Genomic DNA, 27174 nt, shown 5'->3' with positions numbered 1-27174 from the left:
CACACACACACACACACACACACACACACACACACACACTCACACAGACAGAGAGTCTGGGCAATGTGCTGACCTCAGTAAGCCATTCCTAAATGTTTATTGTCCAGTGCAGCTAGAGGAAAGAGGAGGGTGTACCTACCAGCTGCTCTCTCTGTGTTGTTTTCTCTATGCTTTCCTGCTTTGATGATACAATAAAGAACACTGTAAAACACTGCCAAAAATACATTTAAATTAAGAATACATTAAATAAGTTGTAAAACCACTATATTTTTCCTGTGTAATAATAATCTATTCACGCTGCTACCTAAAAGGGAAACTTCCAATTCCATCAGTCTATGCCAACGGGCTTCCACTCCTGCCAATGAGGCCTATCCAATACATTTTGTCTGATGTCATTGCCATCCCCTGCTAATCTTTATTGTCGATTTGGACAGGTTTTCCAAAATTAGCGACAGTTACATTCATTCACAACTTACATGTGTACCACATTCGCTTGTCCTCTGCTGGTATTTACAATCATGGTGAATCTGTTTGGACTGGCTGCTTTTTGATAAAAATTTGTATATATATATCAACACTCATCAGACTTTTTTGATGGACTCCTGCATTTGTTAAGATACATAAAAGTGCCTGATTAGATTTCCAACATGGCCACCGTGTTCTATTTTAAATCCAGTGTTAACGTCATTGATCAAGTTTTTCCAGTTGTCATGAAACTTGGTATTCAAGTTTTAGGAAATTAGATTGCCATTAACATCCATTTTCAAATGAGTCAACACAGGATGGAGACACACAATTGTTTTGAGTCTTGACAAACAAAAATCATGATCTTTGAAACAGGTGCTGCACATGTATTGATCAGTAAAGTCAATCAGAGTTGGTTGTGCTGCGACAGACTCACAACACACTATTACGTCATACAATGCAATGAGGAAATGAGGATATATATAAATATTTGTATTACAGACTGAACGTTATTATCATTCATGACAGCATCCTAAAGAGTCAAGCATGTGATTGGTTAATTATCTAATAATTTAAAGAAGATGATGATTTGTGTTGTCTATATGCCTTCATTTGGAGTTTTAGCAAATCTTTCCAAGGGGGCCTGGAAAGTAGCTTTTGGAGAATTTCCCTCTTTTTGCTAAGTGTCACTTTTTTTAATTAGATACATTGCAATAATTCCTTCATAACATGCACTTAGTGTAAATGACTACTCACAAAAACTTTAGATTTATTCAAGATTGAATTTAACTATATTAAAAGCAACATAACATGTTTTAAAACTGAACTTTCATTTCACTATTTCATAACAGACCTAAAAACTGGAGGAGAAAGCTTTGCTGTTTTCCCCCAAAATATAGATTGATCACAGAGCAGTGTCGATGTGTGCCCTCTTTGTGTTTGCATGAATCACTGTGTGTCCTTGTGTTAACCCCTCTGTGGCTCACATAACAACACAATGGAGTCCAAAGCAAAGTGCTGACACGAGTCCAGTCGTGCCTTCCCCCCTGCCCTTGTCACCCATGGGTGTATATATACCCCCATACACACCATCTCTGCAGACTGTTCAGTGGAACCTCTGCGATACACAGTTCACCAGTTTGGGTAGGTCAAACCAGTGGAAAACACAGTACAGTTTCCAAATCTATGGACATGATGTAGTAGGAGTCTCTAATGTTATATATCAACAGTGAGCCTGGATTGGTTGCAGTGAAGACAGAATGGCTTGTTTATTACAATTACTGCAAATAAGGAGTTTTTGACACATATCAAGGAAAGGAAATAGGTGGTTGAAAGTTATAGGCTTATGCAGTATGTCTTGTGAGAAACCTGGGAGTGAGTTACAACCCTCTGAGAAAGCTAAAATGCCACCCAGAGTAGCAGACAGGATGAGGAATAGGAGGTTATTTATTATACAGATTTGTTTTTTAGCATTTTCATCCATCAGGGGGCCTGACTGTCTGTGTATTTCCCAACAGGTACTACAGCAAAACAAGACAAAATGGCTCTGACAAATCCCATGCCCATGGGCCCTTGGAAGGTAAGCATTTGGAGTACACGCTTAACACTACATAACCCATGAGCAAAGGGAGTAGCAAGAAGTTCCTATGCTTGATTTGGCACAATTTCCAATTGTTATGTGTATTTTTTAAGCTAACTCAAATGTGTCAGAGTCACCTTTATTCATTATTTTGTGTTTTACAGATCACCGTGTACGATCAGGAGTACTTCCAGGGCAGGCGTATGGAGTTTACCGCCTGCTGCCAGAACATCATGGAGTGTGGGATGGAGAACATCCGCTCCCTGAAGGTCGAGTGCGGCGCGTAAGTAACCAGAGAGCATTTCCTCACTTTTTGATATGCTAAAATAACTAAATTGGAGAATCTTTTTTAGATTCTGAAATTGTGCTGATTTTATATTTCCTTGGTTTCTTTTTTCATTATTTTCACTCTCCACTTTCAGCTGGGTAGGCTACGAGCACTCCAGCTTCTGCGGCCAGCAGTTTGTCCTGGAGAAGGGAGACTACCCTCGCTTTGAGGCCTACAGTGGCAGCAACTCCTACCGCATTGAGAGGATGATCTCCTTCAGGCCCATCTGCTGTGCTGTAGGTTTATCATGCAGCACAGAAACAGCCCTCAGTCCACTTTAGGCTGAGCTTCATCTCAAATTGGGCTAAACTCCCTCTGTCCTCATTTGTACAGAACCACAAGGAGTCTCGCATGACCATCTTCGAGATGGAGAACATGACCGGTCGTCAGTTTGAGCTGTGTGACGACTACCCCTCACTGCAGGCCATGGGCTGGATGAACAACGAGGTTGGATCCATGCACATTCAGTGTGGAGCGTAAGTTTATCGTGTTGTTGTTTAATGTGAAGCTTTACACACCTTCAACGAGTCCTGAGTAACAGTTGACAACAAACACACACTGGCTGGAAATAAGAATCTGCTTTGGGCATCATCAGCTACGTACATAACTATTTTTTACTTTACTGTACTTGATTTTGTTTAACATTTATGCATTTAATTTAAGTATGTTTTGGTTTGTTCCTGCAGCTTTGTGTGCTACCAGTACCCTGGCTACCGTGGCTACCAGTACATCATGGAGTGTGACTGTCGCGGAGGAGAGTACAAGTGTTATCGTGAGTTTGGTTCCCACTCCCAGACTCCCCAGATTCAGTCCATCAGGAGGATCCAGCACTGAGAGGGCAGGACTTCCATCACACTTCCTTATCTCCTCCTCCTCTTCTCCCTCCTACTGCTCTTCCACCCCTCCTTCTCTTCCTCTTCTCCCCCAACCCCCATCTCCCCGGCTCCGTTGGTCAAAGCAGGATCCCGGGCTGGACTTCAGGTGCTTACTGGTGTCAGTTGTTCACAGCACTTTTGCATTTTTTAAAGAAACATCACAAAAGAAAAGAAAGATGTAAGAAAGACAGAATAGAGGAATGACAGAATTCTCTTTTTCATCTCCACCATTGATGGCATCATCATCATCATCATCATCATGGTCATCAATGTCTTCTACATCAACGTGATCACCAGTCTTGCTGTTACTGTTCCATGACTGCCTGTGTTCAAGACGATGAATAAAGAGAATGAGCAAAGAAACAGAGATATTCAGAATACGAGTGACATGTACCTTAATTACATTACATCTGTGAATTTTCTGTCTCTACTGAAACTTTGACAGTAGTGCTTTAATGAAGAGCTGGAATAAGTTAAAAAATGTCAAACAATGCACAATTACTGTAGACTTAAAAAATACATTAATGGGTTAAATACACACAAACTGCATTTAAGTGAGATCAGGGCTGCTACATGTTTACTTAATACTAATCCACCTAAACTAAACAGTATACAATAATGGATGGTTACAGTTTAAATTGGGAGTTCACAAGATGACGTTAGGATTTAAGGAGGAATAAACTAAAAATGACAAATAAACTAACATTAAAATAGATGAAATGAGTCCATGTTGTGAGCCACTTTGACAGTATGGGAAATTTATCTCAGTCTGCCTCACGTTCTGCTGGAAAAGAAATAGTCATATTCAGTTTCTTTTCGAAGATGCATTATACACAACAAGTACAATTTCTCCACATGCATTTAAGCTGAAATGCCTTTTAATTTACTTGCTATTTGCATCTATCTGTGATAATCTTTTCATAATAGTCCTGTAGTAGTGGAAATTATTACTCTCACACATGTATCACAGTGGAGCTGTTGTCCAGCAATGAGTGTCTTTCAATCATTAAGCAACAAGCCTAGAGGGCTATCCTAGTGTGTTTGACATTTTAACTCCAGGGATAATAATGAGTGACCATCCTTACTGAGAGATATAGATTTTGTATAAGTGGTTCGCTTGCGGCCGGAAACCACCGGAGGACACTGTAGCTGAAATTAGGGTTTGCGACAGTTGTATTTTCTTGACGGCTGATGACATGTCAACAACAAACATGGCAACCAGCAGCAACTATTGGGAAGGTAAACAACATCTAATTCAAAACAACTCTTCGCATGTACATAATTTATTGTTCGTTGTCGACTCAGGTTAAACACATTTAACATGTTCCGAGAGACGTGAGGTTAATAAACTTTATATCCGCGTGGATAAAAAGATATCTTTAGCTGGTTATAAGCTAACCTGTTAGCTTGTTTGCCGTTAGCATGTATTTGAAAAGTTGACGTTATTAGCGATTAACTATCATACTGCTATCTGAAGTGTGGTGGGGGGTGGCGGCTGTGTGGCTCCAGCTCCGAATGAGTTCTCAAAGGTCCCAACTATTTTAGGGTTTTAAAATAACTTCAACTTTGTGTCATTTCCCCTCAGTCTCTCTGACTGGCCTGTAAACTCCTGGAGCAACTTTTCTTATATCAATTATTGCCTCTTTGTAGGTTTAGGAGTGAAAAACGAGTCATCCTCAACATTACAACTAATGTTGAGGATGACTCGACCAATTTTTGGTTTGAGAATCACAATGGTAATCCTTAACTTAACATTGATATTTGCACGGATTGTCATTAATTTCTTTACGAGTTGATTAACTCAATACCAAACTGTTCACCACACATAACGTTCATGTGGTAAAGACGGGCAAACTGTAATCCTCCAACAAGGTAAATTACTGAAATGTGCTGATTCAATCCACAGGGGTTTCATAGCTTCTAAAATTGTTTTAAAAGAACTTACTCAAAATAGAGTGTCTCCCTTTGGCTACAACACTGTGGCCCAAACGGCGTAATTTCATGTCTGGGTCAAACACTCAAGCATCAAATCTCTTGTTTGCCATCTTAAACACTCTGACATGCTTGTTTGGCTTATGTAGGCCATGACCTTGCTAACCAAATGCCAACAGTGCCAACTTGAAGCCATATCTAGCCCTGATCAGTCTTTTTTTTCACTAATTAGTTTGTTAAAATGTTCGTATTGATTGTTTCTCTGTTACTTCAATCAGATTTACGTAAACAGGCCAGACAACTGGAAAATGAGCTGGACCTCAAGCTGGTCTCCTTCAGTAAGCTCTGCACCAGTTTCAGCAACAGCAACCGGGACCAGCAGACAAGAGACAGCAGGTCAGCTGGACACTCCTCACTTCATTTGAACAATGGATGACTTCTGTTGACCTTGGATATAGAATTTAATTCAATTACTACCATTGTAAACTACTATTAACACATGGTTTTGTATTAAGCAAAGCATTGTTTTTACATTTCTACAAAAAACTACATGGAAAACTTCCACAAATTTCTTGACACACGCTCTAAAGCCTCGGCACAGAGCGTAACATTACTACACACAGCGATTACCATATTAAGCACCGACGCGATCATTTTATCCCATGCAGTTTTAAAAATTGGTGTTGAAATAAAAAAATGCTGCTGTTTGATTGTGTTGTATTGTCTGTGCACTCATGTTTTCTTTTTGTCAGACATTCAACTGTAGTTTTTATAGTTTGAATGGAAAAAAATAACATTTACCTTGTAATTTTGCATTGTTTCCCCTTCATTCCTAAATCAGGTCTGATTCTGCCAGCTCATTTCAAGACAATATGCTTGTGGCCATGACTACTGAGCTGGAGCATTTATTGACCAATGTAAGTCAACTATCACACATATATGGTCGCTAACGTAGTTTAAGGGTTTTTAGGGTCCTCTTCAGAAGCAGGAGGTGAAGCCTAAAACTCAGCGGATGGAATAGATGTGATGCCAGAAATATCGAAGGGAGTTTGATTCATAATCATTGTTCTCCAATAGAAATAAGAGTAAGCAGCCAACCAAAGCTGTTTGTGTTATCCTGTGTTTTTATATGCTGCGAGAACTACAGTTAGTTTTACCGGTTGTACATCCTAGGTTAGTATTGATTTTATGGTTTAAGATTTAATTCTAATACATTCATGTTAATTTTTAAATTAATTAGACTGTATTCGGATAGTCTAAATTACAATATTGCCAAGTTATTCAAATTCTACAATGTTGTCTTATGAAAACAAATCATCACATGTTTTCAATTTTATCTTGTTTTTGTTTCGCAGCTTACTGCAGTCAATGACAAGATGGTAGGATACACAAACACTCCGGGGGCTTCATCACATAACGCAGCATTGATGCACACCTTACAGAGACACAGAGACATTTTACAGGTACACACTTCACTTTCTTGTGTTACTTTCTAATGCTGAAAAGTGTTTCAGCTTCACATGTTAGTCATTCTAAGTATATGCTATATGTATAAGAGAAACATTTCTGAAATTGTTATACATTTTGGCTGTTTTATCCCATAGGACTATACTCAGGAATTCCACAAAACCAAAAGCAATTTCTACAGTCTGCGAGAGCGAGAGGACCTACTAGGCTCTGTTCACAGAGACATTGAGTAAGTGCCTTCATACTTGTTAGCTATATTGTTAGCAAATGTAATGCAATCCTTTTATGGTTTTTGCCAATTACCACAACATTGTATGCCCTATCATTGGAGAACGCCACCCTTTGCTATGGCTGACATTTTAATACACTGTAACTCACATATTGAGGGAATTGGGATGCAGAATCCAGCAGGACTGATGCAATCACTTAATAACAATTAATAAGAATTCATTCTGACAATTTCATCTTTCCTTCTCTACTTTCTTTCCTTCCTTTTTTTTTTTTGCTTTCTCTTCATTCTTTTCCCCCTCCTGCTCTGTGGATGTTTGCTATGTTATCCTTCACCAGGAGGAGGCAGAAATGTCCAGATTATTGCTGAATTCCCCCACCCTTTGATAATCTTCATTCCTTCTATCATGTTTCATCCTCTAATAAGAGGCTTATTAACTGATCTCTCTCTTTCTCTCTCTCTCTCTCTCTATCTCTATCTCTCTCCTTCTCTATCTATCTATCTAACTATCTGCTGTGTGTATCTCCCTCTCTCTGGGGATATCTTTCCTAAGTGCCCTGTACAGTAAATCAAACCGCAAGGCTTTCATTCAGCCCAAAATGAGGGAGAGTGGTTACCACTGGCCTGACTGATACAGAGAAATGCTTTATCAAGGGAGGAGAGGGAGAGCAAGGCAGTCACACAGAGAGGAAAAGAGACAGACATTGTTCTGGTCTGATGTTGACTGATTACAAAAAGAATTAGGGTCGATTTTAATTATTCTCATTGAGACGAGAGGTATGGAGGAACAGTAAAGCTACGGCGGCAAACAGAAGAGATAATGGGTGATGAATTGATGATCAGTCCAAATAGGGAGGGAATGGTGTAAATAAGAGATGGAGGACAGAGTTGTGGGTTAAGCAGAGCTAATCACGTAAAAGCCTTAACGCAGGAAGTACATAATCAGCATTCAGGCATCATTTAATAGGAGGAAGTGAATACCCCTTTTAGGCTGAAGCAAAGACGGGACAAACTTGTTTTTAATGCGAACTTTGTCTGTTAGCCAATTGCAAAGCTGCTTAAAGGGTAATTTGTTGCTTTAGGTTCTGGGAAGCACCAAAAAAACAGAGCCAGATCACATGGGGAATTCATACATGTTTTAATTAAAAGGAAGGTTTGAAAAATTAGCTTCTTTTTTTTTTTATAAGTACTGTCAACTCAGCCAGGATGTTTTTTTCACATTAATTACATTGTAATAAAAAAAACCTTCCTTTAAAATAATAATTTGACAAAAATTAAAATTAATTGTGTTATGGTGAAAAATAGACCCTTCACCTTTCAGGGGATGTGATATGAAGAACTATTGTTTGAACTGTGTCAACAACAATGGAGTGACCATTTTGAATTTCAGACCCAATTGAGCACCTGAGTGTTATTGGCAGGCACCACTATGATATTGACATTTAAGCTTTTTAGCAAGATGTCTAAACAACTACTGCCATGATTGCCATGAACCCCTCAGGATGAATTGTAATAACTGGTGATCCCTTAAAATTTCTTCTAGTAGTGTCCTCATCATAAAAAAACATTTTAGCTCTTCTAATAATTTGTTGACCAAATACATGCAGTACTAATGAGTGCTAGCATGGCTATAGAATCTGTTTCTTCTTGTATACGTTTTGTTGCGTGGGGGTGTCTGGTGGCCTATGTGGGCCTGACGTGTACCCGGTTTGATTCACGCCTGGAACCTTTGTTCAACCTGGTTGCTGTAACAGTTGTTTGTAGGTTGAAGTTACTTGATAACAAACCCTTCTCTTTCTCACCCCACATTGCCTGTCTGGATTGCTACTGTCTCTATCAAATAAAAGTAAAACAAAAAGACCCAATAAAATCGTTTAATTTGCTGTATCCTATTGCAATCCCTAACATTTAATGTTTCTCTCTTTTCTGTCTCCCTACTCAGGTCTTACAAGAGCAGCACAGGAGTGAATAACAGAAGGACTGAGCTCTTCCTGAAGGAACATGAACATCTCAGAAAGTAAGAGATTTCTTAAAAAACGTATCACTTAGAAACACTTGAACATTATGTTAAGGGCTAAAGCCAAAATCCCTCCTTATTTACTATATAGTACACCCTATTTTCTGCCCGCCATCTTATTTGAATTTGAATTCAGAGTGTGAAGTTTACGCTCTATGACGTAGTGCTCCCCCAAAAATGTGTTTCTATGGCATGTACACTATTTTCGTCTAACAACACAGGTACATCATAGGTAGCGTGGTAGCTTCTGTATGGTATTCTATTCTATCTTCTGGTATCAGAGACTGTGTTATGACAATGACTCCAGTGGGATTAATGCGCCTATGGAGAACCAGCAGACTGACAGTGATTTTAATCAAACTGTGTACCTACAAGTTTTTAGAAAGCCCGTAATCTATAACCTAATAATACAATTAACCCTAATCAGTGTAGCCTTTTTTCTACAACTACAATATTCTTCTACCACATTATTCAATTACCATATTCTACCATACAGTTCTTAAGGAAGTTGTTGGGTTACCCGGGACTGAGTAGTGCAGAGTGACTATACGTGCTTGTGTTTGTGTGCTCACAACCGTGGTACAGCGTACATCCATGTCAGTGGTTTACTGGACATGTTGTTAATCACATAACCTTGTGGCTGATAATAAACTTCCCAAGCACTTTCTCACAACTGCACTCAAATAAAGGAATTAAAAATGAAGACGAAAGAGAAAGAGAAGAAGTAAACCAGAAGATGTTGTGAGGAGAAGGTTCACAAGCAGAACACATCAAGGGGATTACAGCTGCTTGCAGCATTCTTTTTTCAACGTGTTGGGGTAAAACTTAGAAAAGAGGAAACGTGAAGAGAACAAAATTATAATTTTTTTAGCCCAGATCTGAGTCTTTTTATTTGTGTCTGACACCCTGAAATAACAGTTGTAAATCTTACCTAATGTGACATTCCTTATTCTTCACAAGCTATTTAATCCAAATAATGAGTTCAAAAATAATATATTTTTAAGCTTAAATTATTGATATGATACAAATCAAATTCAACTGAGAGAATGCAACTCCTGAAAAAACATTACGCAAACAGCTAGAGGCCTATCACTATGTTGGTTGTTAAACAACAGAAAAATCATAGCAGACAAGTTTAATTTTGTTCTGTCATCAAGTTACTCACAGAATTAACATTAATTAGGTTTAATAGCATCAAAGCTTTGTAATTTTCCAACTTTAATTTTGCAAACCTCAGTGTCAGAATTCAGAGTCACTTGCATTGCAGGGGCCAAATTATTTTTCCCATTCACACACTCTACTGTAACATTGGTATGGGAGAGCTGAAGAGACGAGGTGTCAAAAAGGATAGCTGCTCTGCAACACTAGCGTGCTGAGGTGGACAAAACACAGTGTATAACTGTAAAGAAAAGATTGTGATCGGCTTTATTTAAGCCCCTGCTCATCCATTAAAATCTGTCCGGGCTGGCCATATACCGAACAATCATTAGGTCAAAGTTTTTATTTGTGAAAACACTTTGGTTTATGATTGAATACCATGGATTTATCCTCTCTAATCACTAGTTAAATTGCTCACATTATGCTGTTTGGGCTTTTTTCCCTTTCCTTTATTGTGTTATATGTCTTGTTGTGCCCGTCATAGGTTTACAAAGTGAAAAAGACCAAAGTCTTAAGGCACTTACCATCTCGATCAGAAACACTGTTCACCAACTGTTCCAAACAGCTCTATTGTAGTCCAGCCTTTACTTCCGTGACAAACGTGTGTCACTTTGCTAGTGGGGCACGCCCTCACACTCCGCACCTGACTAGCTAGCAGTGGTGACCTACTGTAGGTACTGCGCATGTGCAACTCTCAACAAAGAGGGTATAGAAGTGTGATGCCTCACTTGGTTGCTAAAAAAGATGGTGTTTTTTTGAAAATTAAACCACATAAACCTATTCTAGTACATCTAAATACAATGATAAACCTGAAAAAGGCATAAATATGAGTGCTTTAACACCTTTAGTTACATCTTAAATAAGCGTAATTTGAGTAGCTCAGCAATTAGTTCACTTGACTTCTTCACTTACAGTAAAACTGTCACAGACACCACCAGTGAGTTAAGATGTGGTTCTGTCAATGTACTGCAGTCTATGAAACAGCTTTATTCTGTATGCATGCAACTTGTGTACATATATTTATAAATAACTATTTCCTATTGACATTACCTATTACATTTACCTATCCCTTTTTCTTTTAATTAATTAAATACCGTCTAAATACGGTAGAAATTTAAGCTATAGCTTTGTAGCAACTAATTTGGCAATGGCTTCAAATGTAACGGACATTCAATAGAATTAAAATGCTATGTACTAAAGCTTTAATGATTTTCTAATTAGGTATACAGTATCAATGTGTTTAGAACAGTATTTACTGTAGTTATACATATTATGCTTAAAAGCTATTTCACACCATTTTACCTACTAATAATTAAATACTATATTGTTATTTGTCAGAGGTTACACTGTCCAAAATAGTTCAATAAAGACAATTAAACAGTTATCTCCAACACAGTTTATTGCGGGACAAAAGAAGGCACACAAGAGTTCACAAATAATTCTTGATTTGGTTTTCATTTGGGGTGTTTTGAACTTTTGGCCTGGGATTTCCTGACAGAGAGAGAAACAAAAATAAAAAAGAATCATTGTACGTAATTAATACAAGCACACTTACAAACGCAAAAATGCACTTTCACACCTCAACTCCTGCTTACATCAGTTAATGTTTACATTGTTCCCTGAACCGAAGCTTCCCGAGTTAATCCCAATCCCTGCATTTGTTGCGTTGCCAATATTAATTTCAGCTCCTTTTCCTCCTGTTATTAAAAAAGTAAATAAATAGAATAAATTCATTCAACATAAACTGTTCATGTTTTTCAATAGTCTGAAATAATGAAAGTGTTCGCTAGGAGCACCTTCCCAGGACTCACTGTTCACATTGCAGTTGTTCCCCACTCCGATGCCCCCTGCGTTGACTCCAACTGCCATGTTATCCATGTTCCCAATACTTATTTTGACTCCATCTCCTCCTGTTGAAATGCAAATATTAAATAGAACAGAATCAATGCTAATTTTATCCGATCTGTAGTATACATAATATGCTCTATACTCTACATTTGGGATCTGTTTATTTCTGCATACTTCCCAGCAACATGAGACCAAAGAACTCACCCATTACATTGCAGTTGTTCCCTGCACCAATGCCTCCTGCGTTGTCTCCAACTGCCACGTTACTTATGTTGCCAACATCTACTTTGACTCCTTTTCCTCCTGTTGAAATACAATGATTGATGTGTACATATTCTAATCTTAATGCATGAATAAGAAATCATAAATCTTGAAAGTGCCCTTTTTTTCTTAATTATTACTTTCCAAAAATATAAGACACTTACCGCTCACATTGCAGGTGTTCTTTGCACCAATGTTACCGGCATTGTCATCAACTGTCATGTTACTTGTGTTGCCAATATCTGCTTTGACTCCTTTTCCTCCTGTTGAAATACAATGAATGATGTGTACATATTCTAATCTTAACGCATGAATAAGAAATAAGAAATCTTGAAAGTGGCCTTTTTTTTTTCAATTATTACTTTCCAAAAATACAAGACTCTTACCGCTCCCATTGCAGGTGTTTTTTGCACCGATATCTCCTGCATTGTCTCCAACAGTCATGTTACTTGTGTTGCCAGGATTGACAGTTTTTTCTCCTATTAAACACAAAAATAATAGATATGTTCACTAAAATTGTTAATCTTACTGCACAGTCAAACCTCTGAACTCTAACAATATGATTGACTTACCCATCGTATTGCCGGTGTTCCCTGAAGCAGTGGATGCAGAGTTGAATCCACTTTCAACTCACGTGTTACATTAGTTGCCATACAGATAATGACCCAAAAGGCAAAGATCATGAAACAAATGACTTCTAGTAGCTGCTTAAATGGGAACTGAGTCAATTTTACACAATAATGTATGAAGTAGGAAATGGTTAAATAGCACGCTTCTACTTTCTGCAACTATTTGACAAATAAAGCACATGACTGATACTATCATCGACAGATGATGTTGAACTCACCGCTAATATTGATGACATTACCAGCGCCAATCTTCCCTTTGTTGGTTCCAACATGAATGTCCTTGCTGTTTCCAATGCTGTGGGCCATTGTTCCTGCTGAAATCTGGACAGACAGACAAGAAAATAAAACGGTATTTGTTAAAAAGAAATGGACTGAAAACAGATTCATTCAAAAATCTCACAAACAAAAATAGCCTACTCTTTTTAAAGACTAGACTAGACACTTATGCTATTAACTGAATGTCTAAGATTTAAATGAAAAATTAGAAAAAGCCAATAAATGTGTTGTACTTCACAGACTGACTAGGTAAAGTTGACACGTACAGTTATTATCTTACCTCTGGTTTCACACGTTTGTGCTGTTCTTGTTGGTATGAAATGAGAAAACTAATGTAAGTGCTGATTACTTTGATCGATGAGAACTTCCTTGTCTTAAGAGTCTTAAGGTGGGGTTTGTCTAGTACTGCTGCATCAGCTGAGGTTAATTTCTGAGAAACCAGAACACTTTTTTGTTTGCAGATATAAAAAGTTTGTCTTAGTCAAAACAAAACAAAACAGTTCATAAACATCAACTTTAATGCAGTTTTGCAAATATGTGCCATATTTTAATACATAATATTGTGATATTAATTTAAAGCACATCCCCCAGCCTTAGTTTGACATTAACATTTTCACTAAATATGAACAGTCAAATAATAAAATAAATTGCAGTTATATATTATATAGCTCCTGTATAAAACAATTAGCTAGCCTGAGTAGTCATAGCCGCACAGTTGAAAGTTTGTATACATTTGATATCTTGACAATAATCATATTTTTTTCTCTTCTGCCTGAGAAAGCTATCTAAGTTCCAAGTGGACAGATCCCTGAAGACATTGTTTTATTAATCTTTTATTGAGTCTGTCTTAACCTTTTCATGTTTTTGATGGTATGCTTCTCTGAATTTAAAACGGAAAAATAAATTAGCAACGGTAATCAAAGTTAGCAGCAAAATCATTGGGATTCAGCAGATGACACCAACTGATCTGTATAATAGACATGTGCTTAAAAAGTCAGAATCCATCATGTCCGATAGTTCTCACCCCTGAATGTAGAATTTAATTTGCTGCCCTCCGGTTACCGTTTCAGTCAGCCACCAGCCAAAACTAATAGGTACAAATTCTCCTTCGTCCCCTCTGCTATCTCTCTGCTTAATTCTGGAAAGACTAGGTAACGTCGGCACATAAGGTACACTAGGACTTAAACTTTCAATGTTGTGGCATTTATTTTCCCCATTTGGTGTGACACTGTATTTTAATTGATGTTGTCGTCTTTGTCATGTACTGTGTGTCAATTTCTTGCTACTGCAGCAAAATGAATCGCCCCTCGGGGACAAATAAAGGTCTTGAACTTGAACTTTTTTAATGTCTAAATGTTGGACATTGTCCTGAGCACAGATATACCGTAGCTGTTTCTTATTTGACCAACAGTCTTACTGAAAGCAGCCTTAAGTGCACCTCACAAAATTTGTCTATCAGAAAAACAAGTGATATTTATCAAAGATAATTCCCTTTAATATTTTATTGTCTTTTATCCAGAATTAAACTTGATCACATCTATACATTTCATCATCACTCACACTCAGCCTGTATTCCCTAAATTGACTATTGAGAGGCTTGGAGTTGTATGCAGACTTTTTACCGAGGACATTTTTTTCCTACAATAAAACGTGTGTTTATTGATTGACAACCTTAAGCTTTGTATTCTTCATGTTCTCAGCCTATACCTTTGCAGTAATAATATGTGCCCCTTATTATTATGAAGCAAATATGTCATACCTGGTGCAGCCTCTGTTTTGCAGAAGCATAATAGATTGAAGGGAGATTATCAGTGTGTAATCATAGTAACTAATTTAAGGTTAAATACTGAACTATGTATTTAGAAAACCAAACTGCTAGTTAGTCACTTTACTGACAAAAATTAGAACACAAAGACAAATCCACAATGAAAACAAATTCATGACAATGTTTTAACGAAGGACAAATATTACAAATATACTTATTAAAATAAATTTTAATAAGTCAATGTGAGGTGTGATCTTCCGTGTAGTACTTATTTTTGGTTACTAGATGTATGGTTGTTGTCTTGTATAACCTGTGTTTTATTTATGTTACATGCTGCTGCACCACAAATTGCCCATCGGGGATAATAAAGACTCCTTGAACCTTGAAAGAATATAGGAACACTTTCAAGGTACTGAATATCCCTCAGAGCAGGGGCAGTAGAAATTATAAATATTCAGCCAAAGACAGTCTCATAGAGCAGGAACTTTACTTTATTTTCATTCGAATTCCCTTTACATTCATCAGATGACTAACTCTTTCTGTTGATTTGAAATCATGAATTTTACATTCAACAAAGGATGCATTGCTTTTAGAAGAGTTGGAGGATGATTTCCTAAAAGGGAGAAACACAAAGAGAATTAAAAAAATATATATATTGATGAAAAAAATCAGATTATATTGTTTTACAATGATGTATTCACAGGTAAATAATTAACATATAATATCACAAGCATATGCTCACATCTGATAGTAAATCTCTTACATTTCTTACCTTAACTAATGTTGATTTTATTCCCTGCACCAATGGATCCTGAGTTGTTACCAACTTTAACATCAGTAGTGTTGCCAACACTTTCACCAGCTTTCAGTCCTCCTGTTAAAAAATGAGAATTGAGATAAGGAATTCAAAGTTGACAACAGAAGCTCAGATTTTTGCCATTAAGATGCTGGTGTCTGAACATAAGTAATACACTGGACTTTTAATATAGTTCTGGCCATTTAATTCAATTTAATAAGAGGATAAGCAATAAGAGGAATATCTCGCCTTCTATTTTAAACTCGTTCTCTGCTCCAATGCGTCCTTTCTCTGTATTCTGTCCTGTGACATTGATGCCAGTTGTGTTGCCCAGAGCAGCATTGTGTCCAAGACCTCCTGTAAAAGTCATGCAAGAATGAGATTTTATGAAACTGTCAAGACAATCTAACAGAAAAGAATAAACACACTCTGATTTACCTTTAACGTCGACGACATTCTCGGCACCAACCTTCCCTGCGTTGTTGCCAATGTCTATTTTCTCGGTATTAGCAACTTTCGACATTGTTACTGCTGAAGTCTAGAGAGTCAGAGAATAACTAAGAGGAAAATAAAACCATGATTATCATAAAAATGGGTTCAGTCACAAGGTTTTACACTTTTTAGCGTATAGTGTTTCTCTCTTTGATTATTTAACTTTAGCTCAAAGTGTAAGAGAGTCTGTCATATCCTGCATATATAATGCAGAATAAATTATATGACGATGAATTACTTGTGTTTAAAAGAAAGCAGTTGGCTGAAAATCCAACATGCATGCAATCTTTATCTTACCACTGGTTTTCAGTTGTTTGTCCTGGGCTTTGAGGTGAGCTTGTTGTTGAAATGAGGAGGGAAGACGGCTTTTATAAATGTCCTGCACAAGCGTGTTCATGTCTTCTTTTGGGGGGGTTTTAACTTCCTTATAAGGTTAAAAGCAGTTTTGTTTGTTCAGCTAAACTTATTCTTTCCCACACAATCTGAAGAGGATATGTGAGGTTTGTCATCAGCTGAGGTCAATTTCAAGAATGTTTCTTGAAATGATCACCTGTGGCTGTGAAGTTACAAAGTTGCAAAGTCATTTTGTACTATGAGCCCTCTGCCTCACAAAACAGATTTCATTACAGAACAATTACATTTATCAATTTCTCTTATAGAGATGGTTCAATACCATTTTTTTGCTTCCCGATAACTATTCTGATACCTGAACTTGGGTAACGACCAATACCAAGTTCTGATCTGAAACCAGTGTGTCATATATTTTATTATGTGTTTATAAGTGTATACTACTATCCCTGTATGGATGGGATATGATTTCTAACTTTGTTGTCATTCTGGTTCAGATTAAACCTTTTGAACAAACACAAACAATGAATGCCACCGAACCTTCTTTTTTTCCAGTTTGACCTTCAGTTATAACGGAAAAGAACATAAATAAACTACTTTAACGTAGATTTTCTTTAAGGCTTTATTACGTGATATCGGGTCGGTGCATAAACTCCAGTACTTCCCGATACCGATACCTGCGTTTTAGGCGATATCGGAGGGAACATCTCTGTTCTCCTACGGTTTCTTCTCTGTTGAAGAAATAAGGTGTCGTTACAGGGACTTGTGAAGAGCACTTAATGGATCCAGACTTGAACTTGAACTTTTTTGAAAACCTCAAACTCAATTTACTTAAAAACAAAATAAAGTTCATAACACATATAATTCTTGAGTGACAGATGCCAATACATTAACAAATATCTCTCTCTGGGTCTGATGTCACGTGTCACATGGTCAACATGCTACATGGATACATGAATCAGAACATAGTGGGTCATATGTCTGATTATTTTGGAAAACTTAAGGCTTTCTTCTCCATAACACGTGTCGGACATCATCACATTTTGTATACATTTTTAATCATTCACATTAGTAAGCTGCATTACATCAAAAAATTGTTTGCACAAATAAGAGAAACAAAATGAATGCCTCATTGTACCCAGCACTTCTGAAAATTTCTGAATCTCTCTCTGTCCCCAGAACACTTCAAACCAAACGGACGCCTATGGCTCTTTCACAAGTTTCACTTCATTACTGCTACAAACTCAAACTGAAAGCAAAGCTTCAGGTCACACGGTTGCTAAACCAAAATTAAAGTTCAGGTTAAAAACAGAACTTGTGACTTGTGGTGTTTTTATGGTTTCAGTATTAAAAAATATATAAATTCTGAAATTGGAAGTATGTCATATTAAACATTATACTGACTGTTATATTATATAGACTGTTATAATGAGACTACTATTATACAAATTTATAACCTCATCACCTATTTACATGCTAAAAGATGCTAAAAGATTTTTTTACAGATAATGGATGGATAGAATCATTTAAATGGATTAATCACAGATATGAACATAAATAGAGGCATTTATCTACACCTCTAATATTTAGTCAAATTTTTCAGCCAGTGCTGTGACGTAAATTATTTTGGACAATTTCTTCTAAATCTGCTTGTTGATTTCTGTATTTATTGTGATATTAACAGTCCCTTATGTTCAATTGACAGTTGACATATCAAAATCATTAGTCTCATTATAACGGTCAAATGTTTAATACATCATATTCAATTTATTAATTCAATTTTTTCCATACTGAAACTACAAACTATCTCATAGTTCAAGTTCCTTTAATTTAAAATATTATTTGTGTGAAGTATCAATTTTAGTGCTAGCTCCCAACTTTGCTAGAGCAGCTTAATTAAATGGCATATTGAAGCCATAAGTATGTTCATGATAAACCGCTCAAGCTTATTTTTGAAAATTTTAACTTGTCCACTAGATCAATATTATCCAAGGATCAATAACATCTGTCCTTATGTTTGGATATAGCCCCACCTTGCTGCCACTCTGTCATAATACACTAATTATCTAGCCTGAAAATTGGACTCTATTGCCGGTTTCTCGCTTTTTATTTTTAATTAAATTCGATTTAAATCACTACTACTCAAAGATGTGAGCGGCAATTAAGAGGTCTATGAAACCAGGCTCCCAATTACACCCACGTCGCCAAATTCCTTAATAGAGACAGTGTCGCCGTCGCAATTTACAATCTTCTTCGAGTCCAAATGATTACAGTCCTGTTTAGTGTTTAACTGCTGCTTGAATGACGATTTAAATTACTTTAATTCTTTCCCATGTTCCCAGCACTCAGCTTTAAAGCACCCATATTATGCTCATTTTCATATTCATAATTGTATGTTGAGGTTGTACCAGAATAGGTTTACATGGTTTTATTTTCAAAAAACACCATATTTTTGTTGTACCGCACATTGCTGCAGATCCTGTCTTCACCTTGTGTGTTTAGCTTTCTGTTTTAACTACAGAGAGAGACATCTCGCTTCTATACTATCTTTGTTGGGAGTCACACATGCACAGTAGCTGGGTAAGATTACATCAGCTAGATAACGCCTTCTCCAACTTTAGTCCGTCCAAGGCAGGATTAGCTGGGAGACTTCTTCTTCTAAACGAGGGCGAACTTGTGGGATACCTGTAGGAAAGGGACATGTAAGTAGTTTTTTGTAGATTATGGTAAATTAGTGTGTGTTGTAGCAGTGTTTTGCCATTGAGAAAGCGCTAGCATGCTAGGGTTAACTACTTTGTCTCGGCTAGTGACGTAGCAAGCCGTGCAGATTTTGAACAGTTCACTCGGAGACTGAAGGCTGAGGACATTCAGAAACTCGTATCTCACTCAAAACAGCATGGATAGTTTTTTTTTTTCCTCAAAGTTTGTAAGCGCGTGGGAGCACCAGAGACACAAAATAACACCCGAAATCCCAGAGCACGGGACTTTTCATAATATGGGCACTTTAAATGAAGAGAAAATATATATATCTTTTCATATTGACTTTATTTTCATTTGTGTTTCTTTAATATTGAAGCTGATGAATCTGATTTCAAAGCATGAATCTGGAATTTGTATTTTTTGTGTTGAAAGATTTCCATTATAAGACATGAGTTGAGTGGCTGAGTGGTTCATGATCTGTGGGAGAGCAATTTCCCAAAAGAGAGACGAGAAACGGTGCAGAAAGAAGGGAGAGCAAGGAAGAATAAAAACATTGGTGATAAACAACTGATGCATTAACATAAAATATTAACACACAGAAACATATTATATGCACATGCACACATTCCGTACATCTGTGTTCTTCCCTCTTACCTCAGCTAATGTTCATGCGGTTCCCTGAACCAATTGATCCCGAGTTGTTACCAACAGTAACATTACTGATGTTACCAATATTGGACTTGGCTGCAATCTGTCCTGTTTAAATACCATCAAATGTGACATAAAACAGTTAATCGTGTTCAGAATTGTCCTCTAAAGATCTCTATACATGAGTAATAAATCAAAAATAAACCACCCACTTTCCTTAGCCATATGAGAAACATAACCCACCTGTCACATTGTAGGCATTCCTTCCTCCAATGCATCCTTTGTTTGTTCCAAAAACATGAATGTTGCTGACGTTGCCCAGAGAAACCTTTTCTTTAGTATCACCTGTAGAGGAGGAGACAGCAGAGAGGACAATGTTATAGATCTACAGATGATCCAACAGAGAGCTAAAGTTCAGACACTCTTACCTTTGACATTGTACTGATTCTCCGCACCTATTCTCCCCTCATTGCAACTGATGGAAAGGTTTTTGTCGCTGCCAATGTTGTAAGACACTGGTCGGCCTGAAATGTAAACAGATGAGCCTAAAAAGATGAAGAAAAATAATGAAATAATAATCAGCGTTCTGTTAAATCCCATGACAACACTGCAGCTGTGACACACTTGTTGCTGCTGTCTGGCTGTAATGTTTTTGATGTGTGACTGTTCTGCGTTATCACATCTGGGACACAGCATCAGCTTATTGTGTAACATGTAAATGTAAACAAACCTAATGAAGACAGAGCAGTTCAATCAGACATGAAACTGAGTTGGAGGCTGACATGTTGTCTGACATGGTTGATATAAAAAAACAACAGTACTGTGCTTTGTCACGTATCATATACAGGTGTGATTCTGGTCTGTATTTTATGAGAGGATTCATTGAGTCACCTTATGCCCTCAGTTTTACAGAATCTGAAAGGGGGGAGAAAGTGTTTGTTTAACAGAGTTAAACCAACACATTTTCAATAGCAAAACCGCTGCTTCATAGCTCTGCCAGAGCTAAAAGTGATGGTTGTGTCTCAACATGCTGAGGTTTAATTCTGATGTTTATGGATATTTGATACTTTTGTCAGTTGCATTGTGGTAGGAATAGGCCTTTATTGTAATCTTGTTCACTTACTGCTGTTTTTTGTTGGTGGTGGTCAGACTCATTATTGTATGTTCTTATTTGTGTGGCCACATATTAGTTGTGTAGTGCCAGACAGTGGTGCATTTCACAGTAAACATCAGCTCTGTAACTAATTGTAAATAAGCATAACTGACTGATGTTCAGCCTCTCAGCCACAACTAACCAGAAGTGTTTCCCTTAAATGGATCCCTCTGTGGCAAAGAGTCTTAAAACTCACACTTGCTGTCACCAATTGTAATTGTCCTCAGAGTTAACATGTTTAAACCTGTCTGTACCACTCTGCTTCTAAACATGCCTGTCACTTAAAACTAGCCATTGTGCTACTCCCTCACCTACTGATTTAAAAAAATGTTATGCAATAAAGTGTACTTGTGCAATCAAGTACAATCAATTCAAATACAATGTTTGCGTAATGTTGCAGTTTATTTTTGTGACGGGTCAAAGGTTATTCAAGATAATTTTCAGCGGATGTAAAGTCTTATTTAGAGTCTTGTGTCTGGGCTTTGTTTTGTCCATTTATTATAACTGCTCATGTAGTAAAGTTTTGCTTCACTTGGAAAGGTTTATAGTTAGCCTTGCAGTTTTGGCAAACGGTGACAAACGTGTACAATCCTTTGCTCTCAACCCAGCTTATACAGTTCTGTCACATTCAGACAGGGAGGCATCTGTAGCACGTGGAATGTTTTTTTTTGATCGACTTTAAACTTTGAACTGTTGAAAAAGTGTCCCCGTCATGCTAAGTAGGCCCATACAAACCGGGTTTACAAACCATGGATCATACCACTGGAAAGTTTTTAAAAGTAGGAAAGAAGTTTCACATAGGAAGGTGGTATCTAAGTAAAGAATGAAAAACAAACAAAAGCAAGCCTTGCCTGTAAAGATCAGAGAATACACAGAAGACAGCAGTAGATAGATGGTGGAAAAGATGGATGAATAGATGAGGAGGAAGTATAAAGCGCTGTATTGATTTTGCTCTCCAGTGGAGTCGGCCAGGATGCACATTGCACACTGCTGACTTTATATGCTCTGCTCAGCTCTGGACTGAACACTTCATTTTTCTGTCTGTAACTTATCCTAGCAGCTAATGGCAGCTGATGTAGACCTGCTGTGTGTTCAGCATCGTCCATCTATGTGTCAGTTCTGCTATGTGCACCTAGAACACATAACACGGGTTGGGTTACCTATTATGTGCAACTATGTGTTCAGAGCAGTTATATTATTGAGATTCATTTCTTGCTTCTGCTACTAGGGCGTCTGATTTGACCAATTAGTTTCTGACTTTCCCAAAAATCCTCCATTAACCAGCACTTTTCTTCTGTCTCGCAGGAAGCACAGGAAATGCTTCTTTTATGATAATTGACCCAAAGAGCTGTGTGGTTTCATAGCCCAGACCTTCCCTGTGTCCTGTTGTATATTATCTTGCACCAGTAGAAATATATAAAATATAAATGATATTAACCAGTTATTTGTTACAAGTGATGAATGGTAAATTATTGTACCTTTAAAAAAGAAAAAAGAAAGTAGTGTACATTTTTGTAAAAGACAATAAATATTATTTTTTTAAGTTGACTTGATCTGACTTTTCTCTTTTTTTTTCTCTCCTTTTTTCCGTTTCATGTTCACAGCTCAGATAGTCTTATTGACAATGCAATAAGGTAAGCTTTATTGCCCGGTTCACTCTCTTCCTCTCTCCTTTTACTCTCAATCACTCAACATAGTCACACACACACACACACACACACACACACACACACACACACACACACACACACACACACACACACACACACACAAAAGCAAACAGTGCATTCGGGTCTATTAACACCTCGTGCTTTCCACTTTTTTGCTCCTCGGCCGAAACCTTAAACTCCAAAATGATGCTGTGGAGACAGCTCTCTGCCTCTATTCCAAACTAAGCCCTCATGGTTTCTTCTTTGTTCCAGTATCGCCATGGCTACCAAAGAGAACATCACATTTCAGCGTGGGGTGTTGAAGTCCGTTCAAACCAGGGTCACAACTTTGGCCAGTATCCTTTACATGTTTTAATCATTTGTCTTTCTCTTCTTTTCACCTGACCATCTTAACTTTGTATTTTTTACTGAAGCTGGTATGACAGTAGATCTACACCCTTAAGCTCTTTTTATTCCTCTTCTGGTTGGGTTCAGAGCCCCGCTGATGTATTTAGCCCTGCTGCTTTCTGTCTGTCTTTCTGCCAAGAAAGGGAAAGCTGACTTGGATCTTAATTATTTTCCTTCATCACACTTTCCCACCCCTCAGATCGTTTCCCCACCATCAACAGTCTCATCCAGAAAATCAATTTGCGCAAGAGGCGGGACTCTCTAATTCTAGGCGGGGTGATCGGCGTCTGCACCATACTCCTGTTGCTCTACACGTTCCACTGATTTGCTGGTCAACTGGAGGACTGTTACTTTCTTTAAGAACATGTTTTTCATTGTAAGACTTTTTTTATGTTTTCATACTGTAATTAACGCTCCTGAAAACATCAATTTAAAGAGTTAAAGGATTCTATTTTTTAGAATAAAAAGTCTTAATTGAAATAGCTGAAATTTTCAGATTGGAGTTTATTTATTTTTGGAATTATGATAACATTTCCATCTTGGATTGTATGTATTGCTGCGTATATATCCTGTTGTAATGGTAACTCTTTATGAACGTATGAAGTCATATTGTGTACTACTGTTGATGTCATACTTCTTTATATAGTGTTGGCGGCGCCTAATAAAATAAAGGTGATGAGTTTAAGTTTGTCATGCTCATTCAAGTTTATTTACTACATGCAGAACTATGGCACGGTAAACCAGTCATACAGTATAAATGTATAAACATCAACATCAGAGTGCCAAGAACAGTGCATACAGGGACAACAACCCCATTCATCTTTTTCTAGTATATTGTAAACGCATTGAGGCAGTTCAGTGGAGTCTGAACAGAAATCAGATTGTCATAGAAGCACGCAAAGCAAGATATTACACAATGACTGCCATAGGGCGTTGTTGTGGTGAACGTAAACTTTAGACTGTGTATGAAATCATTATATACATCTTCCCACAGTCAGTCTGTACTTTGTTGCAAATGTTAGAGAAACGGAAGCCAGTGACAGCATTACAGAGTAGAGGTGCACTGATGCCTCTGATGAGGAGGTTGTTTTTATTTATCTTCACATCATGTACCTATATGCGTTTGTTTTTTGATGTAGATGGTGTCTGTTTTCTTTGGGACATCCTCTTATCTGATGATTGCCATTTTTTATTAAGCAAAATGCAGCTCTGTCTGTTTGTCAGGCATGTGTGTACTTCAGTGCACCTCTAGTTTGGACTATGAGTAGTTTCTCCACAGCATGTGCTGTCTGATGATCCAACACTACAACCGTGTGCAGCTTTCATTTGCTTTCTTTCTTCCTGAGTTTGTGGGGTTATTTGACATGAGACTGCAACTTCTTTCCCTTTTCTTTTTTTCGTCCATAGCAACAACAAAACAGCACATTTGTACATTAGAGTCTCTTCAGCTTGTTTTCAACTCAGTTGTTGTGCTTTTTTCATCTTCAAAACAACATTCCTCCTCCTCTTCTGGTCCTTGCAAATTTGAGATCAGGTGAAGTTAAAGGAGACTCCTTCCAACCCACAATTCATTTTGGGTCTTTTTGGGTCTCTGAGAGGTAGAAAAAAGGCGAAATTAAGAGACACAGCTTTATGCTTAGCATTTTGAGTGTGTTTGTCTGTATGCCTCTGTCTTCCATACCTATTGTAAACACTATGAAGATGATGACAGCCACACCCAGCAGCATTGCCAGACAGCTGAGCAGCATAGAACGACGGCCAAACTTCCTTGCTCCTTCAATATCTCCTGTATGCAGAACAGACCTCGACTAGTGGGAGAGGAAAATTAAGGAGGTGATTAACAATGACTTATTTAAACGCAAACAGAAGCAACACACCTGTAGTGTTTGAAAATACGTAAAAACTGTATTTAGAATATACCACAGACCTATAATAATGATAATAATAATAATAATAATAATAATAAGATAAAGCTGTCAATAATTGTAACACTCACCACATTTGCATACCACAAGGCACATATGTTGAGCGGCAATGCGGGGCAGAAACAGGACAACACGGCGAGCCAGAGGTAACTTGGGGGCACGGACTCGGACGACACCGGGGAGGGCAGTGGACCCAGGCTGAGACGGGACAAGGATTTGGGTGGGGTCGCCAGATGCCCGATGGAGCCCGACTTCAGCGGTGATCTGTGTCCGTTCTGGTCAGCATCCAGGGACTGGACGCTCCCTCTGATGTTGAGGGAGAAGGAGTCGGACGGTTTGATGTTGCTCTGCCCGGCAGGCTCAGTGGTCGCGGTGCTCAGCAGCTGCTCTGTGTCCTGGAAGTCGGTAGGATTGGAAACTTCCCTGTCGCCGAGGGCGCTTTTCCCATAGGCAGCATCAGTGTTGATAGCCATCACTGAGAGACTAAAAAAAAAATCTCCAAGTCTTAGTATCTGGCTGACAGAGCCGCTTTTCTTTGGATGAAGATGCTGAAGAGTCGTCCTTCAGATGTTCTCCATTGGGGGTCATTAGATTAAATATTATAAATTCAGAAAGCCCAATACCTTCAAGGCAACCTATTTAATTACGCAGTCTAACTCCATCACAATGTCTTATTGATGAGCGAGATGTTATTGATATCTGAGTCCCTCTCGCGTTTAGTTGGCGGTGAGCGTCCGGACGCACGCCTCGCCTTTTACACCCCCCCCCCCCCCCCCCCCCCCCCCCCCCCCCCCCCCCCCCCCCCTCTATTGTGTAGTAGGTATTACCGCATCCCTTACATCTCCACAGCACACCCCCAGTGTCTGAGGCCTACTTATGGACCAGGCGTGGCGTGTGACAATGCAAAAACAACAGTTAAACGTCTTTGGAAGTGAAGACGCGCGGTGCGTAAAAGCCGTTGCCATTTACGCATGGGGGCATAGGCTGGATCAGCATGTGGGACACCACACAGGGTGCGAAAGGAAGAGAGAGATGGAGACCTCACGGTCTGTCTCAGGTATTCAAACATTACAGCCGCATTAACTTTTCTCGCCCCTTACATCTTGCTTCATTTAATTTACTTGTACATACTGTACATACATACATTTCTATTTTATACTTTAAACGTCCCTACTTTTTACTCCACATTTATTTGTAAATTGTAGTTATTGCGGATTAAGATTGTACGTCATAGACATACGTCATATACTCATATGTTTGTAAAACATGAATTTGTAAAACAACTAGTATAATGAAACAAATAAAATGGAAACACTCAATACTTACAAGTAGTTGTAACACAATATAAGTACTCAAATTTGTACTAACTTGAGTAAATAAACTTATAGTATAGAAAATCTGATGCATCATTGCAAATATATACCCAACAGCACATGAGCTACAGATTATTGCATCAGTGATAATAATCCAATAGTATTTAAAATAAATACATCAGCTAAATTAATGTATTGTATTACAATAAGACATTTTGTACACTGAACACTTTTACTTTTGATACCTTATTTTGCTGATAAAACTTCTATACTTAAATGTAAAATAAAATCTTAAGATTTATTCCATCAGAGGAATTTAAATTATCCATCATGCGGTGTTTATCACTACATTATACATGTCAATCTGTATAACAATTGCCTTGAAACATTTGGCATTTGATCCATGAAGTTTTGTTTTTAATATACTGCACTTTGATATAATATATGGATAAGGCCAGTGGTGGAATGTAACTAAGTACATGTATTCAAGTACTGTATTTGAGTACAAATTTGAAGTAACTTGTACTTTTCTTTTCATCACACTTTCTACTTCTACTCCGCCACAGTTCAGAGAGAAATATTGTACTTTTTACTCATTAAATTCATCTGACAGTCTGGATATTATTTAAAAAAAATATATTTATGTGATTTTTGCAGAAAAAACACATGTAGTTTACAAAATACAGTGTTTTATTATAAATTAAACTACCCAACAATATAACGGCTTACAAGTCCAGTTGAAGTGATTGGCCGATTAAACACTGATTGACAGAACCTTTTGGATAATTTCCAGTTTGTAAAATGTGAGGATGTTTCTGCATTGAGTACTTTTACTTTAATACTTTAAGTACCTTTTTCTAATGATACTTGAATATTTTTACTTAAGTCACATTTTTTTATGCGGGGCTTTTAA

At 37.7% G+C, this 27174-nt stretch overlaps 4 protein-coding genes across 9 annotated transcripts; 2 read left to right on the top strand and 2 right to left on the bottom strand.

Moving 5' to 3' along the window:
* The first annotated feature begins 1493 nt into the window (after positions 1 to 1493).
* LOC117955917 (beta-crystallin A1-like) lies at positions 1494 to 3622 on the top strand. Its single transcript, XM_034890703.1, has 6 exons — positions 1494 to 1608; positions 1983 to 2044; positions 2209 to 2327; positions 2467 to 2608; positions 2706 to 2848; positions 3059 to 3622. Exons 1-6 carry the CDS (start codon positions 1527 to 1529, stop codon positions 3204 to 3206), a joined length of 696 nt encoding a protein of 231 aa, XP_034746594.1. The 5' UTR covers positions 1494 to 1526; the 3' UTR covers positions 3207 to 3622.
* A 770-nt stretch (positions 3623 to 4392) lies between these two features.
* LOC117955014 (Golgi SNAP receptor complex member 1-like) lies at positions 4393 to 23708 on the top strand. The gene is made up of 9 exons (XM_034889107.1): positions 4393 to 4486; positions 5458 to 5575; positions 6021 to 6096; positions 6535 to 6642; positions 6784 to 6875; positions 8818 to 8892; positions 22571 to 22600; positions 22889 to 22971; positions 23223 to 23708. The coding sequence occupies exons 1-9, from the start codon at positions 4444 to 4446 to the stop codon at positions 23345 to 23347; spliced, it is 750 nt and encodes a 249-aa protein (XP_034744998.1). The 5' UTR covers positions 4393 to 4443; the 3' UTR covers positions 23348 to 23708.
* Positions 11432 to 16642, bottom strand: LOC117955015 (uncharacterized transmembrane protein DDB_G0289901-like). Of its 6 annotated transcripts, none has more exons than XM_034889109.1 (9): positions 16415 to 16642; positions 13007 to 13109; positions 12732 to 12752; positions 12546 to 12638; positions 12324 to 12422; positions 12103 to 12201; positions 11862 to 11960; positions 11646 to 11747; positions 11432 to 11541 (listed from the first exon to the last, which is right to left on the bottom strand). In XM_034889109.1, the coding sequence occupies exons 2-8, from the start codon at positions 13092 to 13094 to the stop codon at positions 11647 to 11649; spliced, it is 600 nt and encodes a 199-aa protein (XP_034745000.1). In that variant the 5' UTR covers positions 13095 to 13109; positions 16415 to 16642; the 3' UTR covers positions 11432 to 11541; position 11646. The 6 variants fall into 6 exon arrangements, 5 of the variants coding, with proteins under 5 accessions (XP_034745000.1, XP_034745001.1, XP_034744999.1 ...); XM_034889110.1 differs by lacking the exon at positions 16415 to 16642 and adding an exon at positions 13345 to 13462 and having other exon boundaries at positions 12546 to 12635; positions 12728 to 12752; XM_034889108.1 differs by lacking the exon at positions 16415 to 16642 and adding an exon at positions 13331 to 13452.
* A 448-nt stretch (positions 23709 to 24156) lies between the features above and the next one.
* Positions 24157 to 25689, bottom strand: LOC117955017 (trafficking regulator of GLUT4 1-like). The gene is made up of 3 exons (XM_034889114.1): positions 25020 to 25689; positions 24705 to 24831; positions 24157 to 24614 (listed from the first exon to the last, which is right to left on the bottom strand). The coding sequence occupies exons 1-3, from the start codon at positions 25419 to 25421 to the stop codon at positions 24592 to 24594; spliced, it is 552 nt and encodes a 183-aa protein (XP_034745005.1). The 5' UTR covers positions 25422 to 25689; the 3' UTR covers positions 24157 to 24591.
* Between the last annotated feature and the right edge of the window lie 1485 nt (positions 25690 to 27174).

This window comes from Etheostoma cragini, chromosome 13 (assembly GCF_013103735.1).
Source record: "Etheostoma cragini isolate CJK2018 chromosome 13, CSU_Ecrag_1.0, whole genome shotgun sequence".
Lineage (NCBI taxonomy): Eukaryota > Metazoa > Chordata > Actinopteri > Perciformes > Percidae > Etheostoma > Etheostoma cragini.
The sequence above is the reverse complement of the archived record's forward strand: the minus strand, read 5'-3'. Positions and strand labels throughout refer to the sequence as shown.

Excerpts from the sequence above, each read along its gene's own strand:
- LOC117955917 (XM_034890703.1), top strand. The coding sequence starts at position 1,527 with ATGGGTGTATATATACCCCCATACACACCATCTCTGCAGACTGTTCAG. Across the intron at positions 1,609-1,982 it reads TACACAGTTCACCAGTTTGG|GTACTACAGCAAAACAAGAC; the intron begins GTAGGTCAAACC and ends ATTTCCCAACAG. Across the intron at positions 2,849-3,058 it reads ATGCACATTCAGTGTGGAGC|CTTTGTGTGCTACCAGTACC; the intron begins GTAAGTTTATCG and ends TTGTTCCTGCAG.
- LOC117955014 (XM_034889107.1), top strand. The coding sequence starts at position 4,444 with ATGTCAACAACAAACATGGCAACCAGCAGCAACTATTGGGAAG. Across the intron at positions 6,643-6,783 it reads GACACAGAGACATTTTACAG|GACTATACTCAGGAATTCCA; the intron begins GTACACACTTCA and ends TTTATCCCATAG. Across the intron at positions 22,972-23,222 it reads CAGGGTCACAACTTTGGCCA|ATCGTTTCCCCACCATCAAC; the intron begins GTATCCTTTACA and ends CCCACCCCTCAG.
- LOC117955015 (XM_034889109.1), bottom strand. The coding sequence starts at position 13,094 with ATGGCCCACAGCATTGGAAACAGCAAGGACATTCATGTTGGAACCAAC. Across the intron at positions 12,753-13,006 it reads TAATGTCATCAATATTAGCG|GGAACACCGGCAATACGATG; the intron begins GTGAGTTCAACA and ends CCACTGCTTCAG. Across the intron at positions 11,961-12,102 it reads GAACAACTGCAATGTAATGG|GAGGAGATGGAGTCAAAATA; the intron begins GTGAGTTCTTTG and ends GCATTTCAACAG.
- LOC117955017 (XM_034889114.1), bottom strand. The coding sequence starts at position 25,421 with ATGGCTATCAACACTGATGCTGCCTATGGGAAAAGCGCCCTCGGCGAC. Across the intron at positions 24,832-25,019 it reads CCTTGTGGTATGCAAATGTG|TCGAGGTCTGTTCTGCATAC; the intron begins GTGAGTGTTACA and ends CTCTCCCACTAG. Across the intron at positions 24,615-24,704 it reads CTTCATAGTGTTTACAATAG|AGACCCAAAAAGACCCAAAA; the intron begins GTATGGAAGACA and ends TCTACCTCTCAG.